A 12258-nucleotide genomic window follows, 5' to 3' on the forward strand; every position below is an offset into this window, starting at 1 on the left:
TCAAGGCCATCAGACTGTTAAACAGCCACCACTAACACTGAGTGGCTGCTGCCAACACACTGACACTGACTCAACTCCAGCCACTTTAATAATGTGAATTGATGGGAAATGATGTAAATATATCACTAGCCACTTTAAACAATGCTACCTTATATAAATGTTACTTACCCTACATTATTCATCTCATACGCATACGTATATACTGTACTCTATATCATCGACGGTATCCTTATGTAATACATGTATCACTAGCCACTTTATACTATACTATGCCACTTTGTTTACATACTCATCTCATTTGTACATACTGTACCCGATACCATCTACTGTATCTTGCCTATGCTGCTCTGTACCATCACTCATTCATATATCCTTATGTACATATTCTTTATCCCCTTACACTGTGTACAAGACAGTAGTTTTGGAATTGTTAGTTAGATTACTTGTTATTACTGCATTGTCGGAACTAGAAGCACAAGCATTTCGCTACACTCGCATTAACATCTGCTAACCATGTGTATGTGACAAATAAAATTTGATTTGATTTGAATAGCATTCTCACATAGGTGTTCCTTTTGTCCAGGTGGGAAAGAGCAGTGTGGAGTGCAATAGAGATTGCATCATCTGTGGATCTGTTTGGGCGGTATGCAATTGGAGTGGGTCTAGGGTTTCTGGGATGATGGTGTTGATGTGAGCCATGACCAACATTTCAAAGCACTTCATGGCTACGGACGTGAGTGCTACGGGTCTGTAGTCATTTAGGCAGGTTGCCTTTGTGTTCTTAAGCACAGGGACTATGATGGTCTGCTTGAAACATGTTGGTATTCAATCAGGGACATGTTGAAAATGTCAGTGAAGACACCTGCCTGTTGGTCAGCACATGCCCGGAGCACACGTCCTGGTTTTATTGGCCCTAGCTGGGTACCAAACTAAAGCTAGCTACCCCAGACGTTGCAGTCGAACAAATTATGCTTTATTACCAATGCGCTATTGTAAACACATAGTTCATGGCTGGTGTTTGCTTGTTTGCAGACTTTTTTGTACAGCTTTGACAGTGCAACTGTTTTTTTTTTTTGATACGCAAAGACCCAAATGGTGTTCCATAGTATGCAAGTGGTGACGCTAATAGCAGTGACGCTATTACTGTGTAACTCCAGTAGGGCAACATCTGAAAAAAAAGTGCACTTGGTCATGTGTGCCGGTGCTCAACCAGTCGGCGAAAGCCAATATCACCCACAACAGAGAACAGTTGATTGTAAAGGGGAATTAATTCCGTTATCTTGGCTTTAATGGATTTCGCTTTTGAGTTGTCTCGCTGAAATTTTGTTACTCTTTCAAATGACTGCTCGACTTGTTGACTGCTCGATGCACACAGCAGACATTTTGGTCTAGGTTAGGAATGCTGTGTTGCACGTATAGCACAAAATTTAACTTGGCATCATTACATCATGTTCTTACGTTATATAGGTGTGCACGTCAGCTTTGACATCGGTTAGGTACATCAGTGTTGAACTAGACATCGGCCGAGGCAGATGTTGGAATTTTTAGCTAATATTGTCTGTTTCTGATATGTTCACCGATATATCGTGCATCCCTAATTCAGACCCATTCCCTTTTCAACACTTTGGTACGTTACAGCCTTATTCCTGAAAGGATTAAATAAAATAAAAATCTCATCAATCTACACACAATACACCATAATGACAAAATGAAAATGGGTGTTTAGATATTTTTGCAATTAAAAAATAAATAGAGACCTTATTTACATAAGTATTCAGATCCTTTACTCTGAGACTCGGAAGAAGTTTGGAACCACCAAGACTTCCTAGAGCTGGCCGCCCGGCCAAACTGAGCAATCAGGGGAGAAGGGCCTTAGTCAGGGAGGTGACCAAGAACACGATGGTCACTCTGACAGAGCTCCAGAGTTCCTCTGTGGAGATGGGAGAACCTTCCAGAAGGACAACCATCTCTGCAGCACTCCACCAATCAGGCCTTTATGGTAAAGTGACCAGGCGGAAGCCACTCCTCAGTAAAAGGCACATGACAGCCTGCTTGGAGTTTGCCAAAAGGCACCTAAAGGACTCTCAGATCATGAGAAACAAGATTCTCTGGTCTGATGAAACCAAGTTTGAGCTCTTTGATCTTAATTCCAAGTGTCACGTCTGGAGGAAACCTGGCACCATCCCTATGGTGAAGCATGGTGGTGGCAGCATCATACTGTGGGGATGTTTTTCAGCGGCAGGGACTGGAAGACTAATCAGAATTGAGGGAAAGATGAACGGAGCAAAGTACAGAGAGATCGTTGATGAAAACCTTCTCCAGAGCGCTCAGGGCCTCAAACTTGGGCAAAGGTTCACCTTCCAACAGGACAACGACCTTAAGCACACAGCCAAGACAATGCAGGAATGGCTTCGGGACAAGTCTCAGAATTTCTTGAGTGGCCCGGACTTGAAGCCGATTGAACATCTTTGGAGGGACCTGAAAATAGCTGTGCCGCAACGTTTGTCCAGTAGAAACTTGTTTTCGTTGCGAACCATTTTACGTTTGGAGTAAATGGTTTCCGTTGAAAATGTTTTGCTACAGGCATGAGTACGTGTATTTCATGATACTCATTTGCTACAACAAGGATCAACAAAGTTGTAAAGAGTCCATGTTACCACAGAAACAGACTCATTCTTCATCTCAAAAGTTGTCAAATATAATTAGTGAAGTTAAGTATAGATACCCCAAAAAACAACTTAAGTACTTTACACCACTGGATTTTAGTCATTTAGCAGACACTCTTATCCATAGCGACTTACGGGAGATTTTAGGGTTAAGTGCCTTGCTCAAGGTAGGGCTGGGCGATATGGACAATATATCATATCACGTTATTTAAACAATGTTTTATGGTATGATGGTATTTGACTATATTTTATATTTTTTTATAATAAAAGTAGTGAGTAGTGCATAACCCTAGGGTGGCAACACAGACCCATTGAAATCCCTATGTCTATTCTGATTGTTTTATACTGTTCAATTGAACCCAAAAATAATTTCAGCATTTTCATACATTTCTGCATTTCCATTTGAGAAAACTAAACTATAAACTATAAAAAGTAAACTATAAAAATGGACGTTACACATTTACGTTACACATTTAACAAGCCAAACATTCAAATACCGTTATAGAAGGTAAAGTAAAAACCCAAACCAGTCTGTGCATCAATACCGGTATATATGGTATACCACCCAGCCCTAGCTCCAGGGCACATCGACAGATTTTTCATCTGGTCAGCTAGGGGATTCAAACCAGCAACCTTTCTGTTACAAAAACCCTCAGATAAAAACCCACCTTATGGGACAGCGGGGACTGTGAAAAGGCATACACACGCACTATACACACACATACACATGGATTGTATATATGTGGTAGTAGAGTAGTGGCCTGAGGCCACACAATTAATGTGTTGTGAAAAGTGTTATGTCATATTTTTTATTGTATATAACTTCCTTAATGTTGCTGGACCACAGGAAGAGCAGCTAATGGGGATCCTTAATAAATAAAAATACTGGCCCCCCACTCTTAACCAGTAGGCTTTCTGCCCTATCTGTACCACAACACTAAATTCTAAAACTGGCTATTTTTGTGTCCTCTCGTCTTTCCTTATATCGGCTGTTAGATGTGAACCATGTTTACTTTTATTTTACTATATTTAGGTCAAGTTTGTCCACTTCAAAATTAAGTTGATAAAACATTTTTTTTTTAATTTGAATTAAAACGCTTATGATAGTTATTTTATTTACATGACGGCCTTCATCCATAATAGTCGGTTACACGATTATACAATTACTGTGCCAGCCCTAGGAAAATGCGAGATTTACATTAGATAAGTGCAACCTCATCCTACTTAAACATTGAACTCAACAATCACACACCTGCTGCCATTTTTGATCAATTCCCATTTGATTGACAGCTGGTTCTGGAGTTGTGTCGCTGTGATGATGAGCTGTGTCGCCCTGATACTGTCCAGCCACACCTGAACAGGATAAGGAGCTGTGTCTCCAATCAGAAGGGAGAGGTGAGGACTGCTCGGAGAAGGAACCTTGATTCTAATAGCTCTGTTGGTAATAGTGTGGTCCTTGAAACATGATACTTGTAATGTGGGTTTTATTCCCACATTTGCCTCAAAAGATTATGTATGTAAGTCAGTATGTATATTTACTAAATGTCTATATTCAGTAGATCAACAGTGTATAGGAAGTCTTGTTAGCCTATGGTTAGCTTTACTTACTCACTGTGCATTATTGCTGCAGGTTTCAGATCCAAAGGTGGAAGCATCAGAGGCCAGCTTCATGAAGCTGATTGAAACCCTACTGGAGCAGCCAGAGGAGAGGGAACTCTTCTTTCAGGTCAGTGTCATAACATGCTGGGGAAAAGGGACATGATTGCATTTCACTGCTTCCGTGTCCAACCTGGTGCGAGAATCATAGTGAGTGAGCTGTTCATTTCAACGGAACCCGTTTTTTTAGCCATAGATTGCAAACCAACAACTGTATTTCCAGGCTTATCTTATTCACTATTTCTGTATGTATGTACAGTGCCTTCGGAAAGTATTCATACCCCTTGACCTATTCCACATTTTTTTATAGCCTGAATTCAAAATGTATTAAATAGTTGTTTTTTTCCTCACACAATGCCCCATAATGACAAAGTGAAAACATGTTTTTAGAAATGTTTGTACATTTATTGAAAATTAAACTACATACATATCTCATTTACATTTACATTCATCATTTACATTTACAAGTATTCATAACCCCTGAGTCAATACTTTGTAGAAGCACCTTTGGCATTGATTATAGCTGTGAGTGTTTCTGGATAAATCTCTACCCAGTGGGCATAAAATGTAATAAAGACATCTTTTACTGGTTGAAATCTGGTCATAACCAGATCACAACCAGATTAATTAAGACGTCTTCTACATTACGTCTTTTTGACGTCATGAAAAATATTTTTGACAGTCTCTATGGTCCTATAGCTATCAGAGATTGTACCTACTTTAGAGAATATCCGATACTATAAATGCTTTTGCTTTTACTAAAGGCTATGTTTTTCGTAGTTGCAGTCCACCCAATTGAAAAGTGCACATTAACTTCCTTAACATGTGTTCTAGGCAACCAGCATGTAAGACAATTCACAATATGACAGGATACCCTTAAAAAATGGCACTGCTGTTAAAATGCAGTAAAACTGCGGAACAATGAAATAATGGTTGTTTAATTAATGATATCTGGTAGCTTGCCGTGTGTGTTGGCTGTCTAATGGTAATCTTTTGTCTGTGTTAACTAATTGTACTGTTTATTGTGCTGCACATGTTCTTCTGTTCCACTGAATGCTGTTTTGATGTTCTATTATGACTAACAAATAACATGTAGGCCTAGTCTTTTATTTCAGTATCCTGCTACAATCCACCAGGATTTACAAAACCCTATTTTTATCACCTTTTTTTTCAATCAATAATTTGTACAAAATGATTGCACCTGAATTTGACCCAGATAATATGACTATAATATTTTTCCTTAAAGCTTTTAAACAATTAACATAATGTGTGCTGTAATTGCATTTTAATTTCAGTAGCTAAATTAGGAGGTAGGGATATCAGTTCCAGCTAAAACTTGGATTGGAATCTGTGCTTCATGCACAGCAATAGATCTCATCGCAGCCTACTCGAGCGCATAGGTCAACATTCCAACATTCCATTTTAGTTGGGACAGCTCGCCCAATAGGCTACACAACAACACAGTTGGAAAACGACAACAGTTTCTTGAAATTTAAACAAAACAACTAAAAGATTTGCCTGCTGTGGTAGTCCCTGTTTTCCTGCAATCTTTTTTTACTTTTGTAATTGAAGCAGTGGTTTGTTGGGGAGAAGAACATCAAGGAAAGATTTGCTAGCTAGCTATATTGGCTGGCTAATTTTAGCTAACTAGCTGTCTAACGTTAGCTCTCTGGCTAATCTCCATGGACATGGTAAGTTTTAATTTTACCTTTTGTAGGCGTTGGGTCTAGCTAGCTAACATTTTGATATATGTTTAGTTAATGAAAGTAAATGTGTGTGTTCTCTGCGTGTGTGCGTGAGAGATGATGATCATGTCAACATTGTCATGCTAGCTATGAGTGTGTGTTCTGGGAGAGAGAGGGGGAAGAGATGATGATTATGACCACAATACCTTAAAGAAAAGATTGTCAACATTGCGAGAGAGAGATGGTGCATGAATACACATATAGTAAACATTTATTATGTGTGAGACGGTAAGCTAGCCTAATTCTTGAAACGTGTACCCCCCATATGGATGTTTAGACTTTCTTGATTCATCAAGAGATATTTTTGTCTATATTTAATTTGACAATATGATACATTTTGCCTGTCCCTGCTCCTCCTCAACACTCATTCTAACATTACACCTCTCAACTGCCTTTTTCAATTATTGGTTCTCTTTTTTTGCAGGAAACTCTAGCTTGGATGGAAGGTTGGAGGAGGAAAAAATGGGAATGAGTATAGAAGTTATCCAGTCTGCGGACTAAGAAATGCAAATAGGCAGCAAAACATAGATGGAGAGAGAGAGCCTGTCTGCCGGAAGGCTGAGGTGCAACATTGTCAATGCACTTTCTAGGCTATGTCTAACTTCGTGAAGACCTTGGGTAATGGCTAATCATGATTTGTCTTTACAGTTCCTGAAACATGTCAATGACCTGATGCATGGCCTTTACAGCAGTGCCTGGCCACCCACTCAATTACCAGTGACCTACCTATTCTGCCACATCCCAGGTAAAGGAGAGAGCAGAACCACTCCTCTTTAAATCAATAGTAATTGACAGTAAGTTGTTTGCAAAATGTTTGTTTCTTCGGTTTGATACTCTGATCTTCAGTGTGTATTGATTCCTACCAACCAACTTTGTAAAGGTTAGGTTTGTACTAGCAATGCTGATGATCATTAACTTTTTTCATTGCATCAGGTGTCACTGAGACTAGATTTCCCAAGAGACATGCTATTCAGCTGCCTATTCTGCTGCCCGATCTTACACTCTTAGAAAAAAGGGTGCTATCTAGAACCTTAAAGGCTTCAATCGGCTGTCCCCATATGAGAACCCTTTGAAGAACCCTTTTTGGTTCCAAGTAAACCCCTTTGGTTCCAGGTAGATGTATTTTGGGTTTCATGTAGAACCCTTTCCATAGAGTGTTATACATGGAACCCAAAGGGGTTCTACATGGAACCAAAAAGGGTTATCCTATGGGGACAGCCGAAGAACCCTTTTGGAACCCTTTTTTTCCTCAGAGTGTTGTGTAAGTAGATACAATTTGAAGTAGCAATAATATACATTTGTAAAGCAAATCGAATCCTATTTTAACTCACCTTTTTTTCAGGTGCACAACCCATGAGTCCTAATTCAACACAAACTCACACGTGTGCAGTTGCAGAGAAGAGGAAGAGATTTGGAATTACACCCATTTCTAACAATATTTGTTGTAAGAATGATATGACACACACGACTTATTGGTTTCTATTGCCTCCTACACATACTTACATTGTTGTTGTATTTAGCTTTCTTTGTTTAAGACTAGCAAGCTGTCCTCAATTGGGGGAACCTCTGTCCGTAACAATGTCCACAGGATTTTGGAGCGCTGTGTTATATAAGAAGTTGTTTGAATATTACAACATGAATTCAGATTAAGCAAAACTTTACTATTTAGAGATGAGTTAAAAATGGTAATTATCCAACTACTGTCTAATTTTGATATCCTCTTTCTTAAAAATGTTTCAGATTGTTGACCAATGAATTAATGTCTCACTTCAATATGAAGGGACAGAAGAGCAAACATGCCTTTGCCTTACTTATAGTAGATTCTGACTGTTTTACTGTGCATTACTGTTCTGTCGTGTCCTGCATGCCCACATTATGCCAATCATTCATTTATTTTCTTCTCTTTCTATGCATACAGTAAGTGTCCGAAAACTCAAGAGGTTATTGTGTTGCAGGCCCTCTGGAAAGTCTTAAAATATGCCCGTGACCACCCTGGTGGAGGAGGAGGCAAAGTATGTACAATACCAGTCAAAAGTTTGGACACACCTACTCATTCAACTGTTTTTATTTATTTGTACTATTGTCTACATTGTAGAATAGTAGTGAAGACATCAAAACTATGAAATAACACATATGGAATCATATAGTAACCAAAAAAGTGTTAAGCAAATCAAAGTATATTTAAGATTTTAGATTCTTCAAAGTAGCCACCCTTTGCCTTGATGACAGCTTTACATGCACTTGGCATTCTCTCAACTAGCTTCATCTGGAATGCTTTTCCAACAGTTTGTCTACATTGTAGAATAGTAGTGAAGACATCAGAACTATGAAATATTCTGAGCAGTTGTTGGCTGCTTTTTCTTCCTTCTGCGGTCCAACTCATCCCAAATGGTCTCAATTGAGTTGAGGTTGGATGATTTGTGGAGGCCAGGTCATCTGATGCAGATCTCACTTCACTTTTCTTTCTTGGTCAAATCGCCCTTAGACAGCCTGGAGGTGTGTTGAGTCATTGTCTTGTTATTCTTCCACTAAGCGCAAACCAGATGGAATGGCGTATCGCTGCAGAATGCTGTGGTAGCCATGCTGGTTAAGTGTGCCTTGAATTCAAAATAAATCACTAACAGTGTCACCAGCAAAGCACCCCCACACCATCGCACTTCCTCCGTGCTTCACAGTGGGAACCACACATGCGAAGATCATCCGTTCACCTACTCTGTGTATCACAAAGACAGGTTGGAACCAAAAATCTCACATTTGGACTCATCAGACCAAAGGACAGATTTCACCTGTCTAATGTCCTTTGCTCATGTTTCTTGGCCCAAGCAAGTCTCTTCTTATTGGTGTCCTTTAGTAGTGGTTTCTTTGCAGCAATTTGACAATGAAGGCCTGATTCATGTCTCCTCTGAACAGTTAATGTTGAGATGTGTCTGTTACTTGAACTCTGAAGTATTTATTTGGGCTGCAATTCCTGAGGCTGGTAACTCTAATGAACTTATCCTCTGCAGCAGAGGTATCTCTGGGTCTTCCTTTCCTGTGGCGGTCCTCATGAGAGCCAGTGTTCATCATAGCGCTTGATGGTTTTTGAGACTGCACTTGAAGAAACTTTCAAAGTTCTTGACATTTTCCAATTTAACTGACCTTCATGTCTTAAAGTAATGATGGACTATCATTTCTCTTTGCTTATTTGAGCTGTTCTTGCCATAATATGGACTTGGTCTTTTACCATGTCACAACACAACTGATTGGCTCAAACACGTTAAGAATGAAAGAAATTCAACAAATTAATTTTTAACAAGACACACCTGTTATTTGAAATGCATTCTGGTGACTACCTCATGAACCTGGTTGAGAGAATGCCAAGAGTGTGCAAAGCTGTCAAGGCAAAGGGTCACTACTTTGAAGAATCTCAAATATATATTTTGATTTGTTTAACACTTTTTTGTTTACTACATGATTCCATATGTTTTATTTCGTAGTTTTGATGTCTTCACTATTATTCTACAACGTAGAAAATAGTACAAATAAGGAAAGGCCTGGAATGAGTCCCAAAATGACAGGTACTGTATAAGAGCAAGTTGCTATTTGTTAAAGACATCTCTAAGCTATAACTGTCACAACATTTTCAACTAGTACCAAGGAAATACTTTTAGCCAGCTGAGTCCACAAAGTTTCTTCAGTGATATCCTTTTCTAGTTTGCTTTTAAAATCTCATTATTGATTAATATGTAATGTGCTGATTGTCTTTACTGCAGATCTGACCCATCACATGACTCTTCAAGAGGGCCATTAGGCTCCAGATCGCCTTTTGTGTTCAGAGCTCCTTGATGAGGATCTACCCCATCACACCGCTCTGATTAATCATTAATCAAATAAAACAATGGGCCTTTATATACTCTGTCCCAGTCTTTCTATACATCTAATGTCTGAGTGAATTATGAAACAATTACTGTAAATTGTGATGTAGATTTGTTTTGCCATTGCTTGATCTATTTTAAATGTAAGAATATGTTGCAGATTAAATGTAATTGGTGACTATGGAACAAATATAAATGTAATCAGCAATGTTTTCAATATCAAACTTTATCCTCTGCAATACATTTTACAGTACACTCTTAGCACCTTTTTTTCTATCTAGAACCTAAAAAGGTTATTCACCAGTTCCCATAGGAGAACCCTTTGAAGAACCCTTTTTGGTTTCAGGTGAACCCTTTTTGGTTCTATGTAGGACCCTTTCCACAGGGGGTTCTACATGAAAACAAAAAGGGTACTACGTGGAACCAAAAAGGCTTCTCCCTAGAACCAAGAAGGGTTCTCCTATGGGGACAGCTGAAGAACAATTTTTTTTCTAAGAGTGTATGTAATAAACTGTAATCATAACCTGGTAATGACCACCTGACGAGGTATTAACTATGACCACCAGTAGGCTACATCATATAGCAGCACATAATAGTGGTCAGAATTATGACCAACTGGTCGTAGGGTGGTCAGAAAAATACATAATATTCTGGTCAGTAAAAAGACATAAAACAAAACGTCCTATTTCAACATTTTTGCGACCAGAATAATACGTCATAAGACATCTTTTCAACCAGGTTTTGCCCACTGGTTAAGAGCTTTCCACACCTGGATTGTGCAAAAAAAATTCATAAAAAAAACATTCTTCGAGCTCTGTCAAATTGGTCGTTGATCATTGATTGACAACCATTTTCAGGTCTTGCCATAGATTTTCAAGTAGATTTAAGTCCAAATTGTAAATCGGCCACTCACTCAACATTCACTGTATTCTTGTTAAGCAACTCCAGTGTAGATTTATGTTTTAGGTTATTATCCTGCTGAAAGGTGAATTAATCTCATAGTGTCTGGTGGAAAGCAGACTGAACCAGGTTTTCCTCTAGGATTTTGCATGTGCTTATCTCCATTCCGTTTCTTTTTTATCCTGAAAAACTCCACAGTCCTTAACGTTTACAAGCATACCCATAACACCACCTATGCTTGAAAATACAGAGAGTGGTACGCGGTAATGTGTTGCATTGGATTTGCCCCAAACGTAACACTTTGTTTTCAGGACCAAAAGTGAATTACTTAGCCAATTTTTTTACAGTATTACAGTGGTATTACATTCCTTTAAAGGTTGCAGCGTGCTGTGGCGCAGCTTGCATGTTGCCACAGAATTCTATGGCACTTTATTTAAGTGTGAACCACTGGTACCATTAATGCTAGTTAGTGCTAGTTTGACTACCATCTTTGAGAAGCATTTGATAGCCTTCAATAATGGCTGTAATAAAGAATGCGGGCACACGGGAGACCGGGGTTCAATTCCCTGATGAAGAGGAAGGAGTAGGCTGGAGTAGGCTTCTAACTTCAACATGCTCTTTAAATAAATAAGACCTACACCACGTTTAACAGCACATTACTCAACACTAGTGAGAATCATGTCGCCTACGGTAGGCCTACAGTACAGTGCCTTGCGAAAGTATTCGGCCCCCTTGAACTTTGCAACCTTTTGCCACATTTCAGGCTTCAAACATAAAGATATAAAACTGTATTTTTTTGTGAAGAATCAACAAGTGGGACACAATCATGAAGTGGAACGACATTTATTGGATATTTCAAACTTTTTTAACAAATCAAAAACTAAAAAATTGGGCGTGCAAAATTATTCAGCCCCCTTAAGTTAATACTTTGTAGCGCCACCTTTTGCTGCGATTACAGCTGTAAGTCGCTTGGGGTATGTCTATCAGTTTTGCACATCGAGAGACTGACATTTTTTCCCATTCCTCCTTGCAAAACAGCTCGAGCTCAGTGAGGTTGGATGGAGAGCATTTGTGAACAGCAGTTTTCAGTTCTTTCCACAGATTCTCGATTGGATTCCGGTCTGGACTTTGACTTGGCCATTCTAACACCTGGATATGTTTATTTTTGAACCATTCCATTGTAGATTTTGCTTTATGTTTTGGATCATTGTCTTGTTGGAAGACAAATCTCCGTCCCAGTCTCAGGTCTTTTGCAGACTCCATCAGGTTTTCTTCCAGAATGGTCCTGTATTTGGCTCCATCCATCTTCCCATCAATTTTAACCATCTTCCCTGTCCCTGCTGAAGAAAAGCAGGCCCAAACCATGATGCTGCCACCACCATGTTTGACAGTGGGGATGGTGTGTTCAGCTGTGTTGCTTTTACGCCAAACATAACG

The 12258-nt window shown here is 39.1% G+C and overlaps 1 protein-coding gene and 1 long non-coding RNA gene across 3 annotated transcripts in view; both read left to right on the forward strand.

Annotated features, from left to right (window-relative positions):
* Positions 1-12258, forward strand: part of LOC139387123 (uncharacterized) — a 39278-nt gene that overhangs the window by 10331 nt on the left and 16689 nt on the right. Inside the window, exons 3-4 of the mRNA XM_071133141.1 lie at positions 3957-4061; positions 4297-4392. Of these exons, the coding sequence (XP_070989242.1) occupies positions 3957-4061; positions 4297-4392 (201 nt within the window). The remainder of the gene's footprint in view (positions 1-3956; positions 4062-4296; positions 4393-12258) is intronic.
* Positions 4930-9982, forward strand: LOC139387125 (uncharacterized). Of its 2 annotated transcripts, XR_011629131.1 has the most exons (3): positions 4930-6013; positions 6492-6630; positions 6716-9982. It is a non-coding gene; the product is annotated as an uncharacterized lncRNA (long non-coding RNA). The 2 variants fall into 2 exon arrangements; XR_011629130.1 differs by having other exon boundaries at positions 4930-6630.

The sequence above is a fragment of the Oncorhynchus clarkii genome, chromosome 28, assembly GCF_045791955.1.
Source record: "Oncorhynchus clarkii lewisi isolate Uvic-CL-2024 chromosome 28, UVic_Ocla_1.0, whole genome shotgun sequence".
Taxonomy (NCBI): Eukaryota; Metazoa; Chordata; class Actinopteri; order Salmoniformes; family Salmonidae; genus Oncorhynchus; species Oncorhynchus clarkii.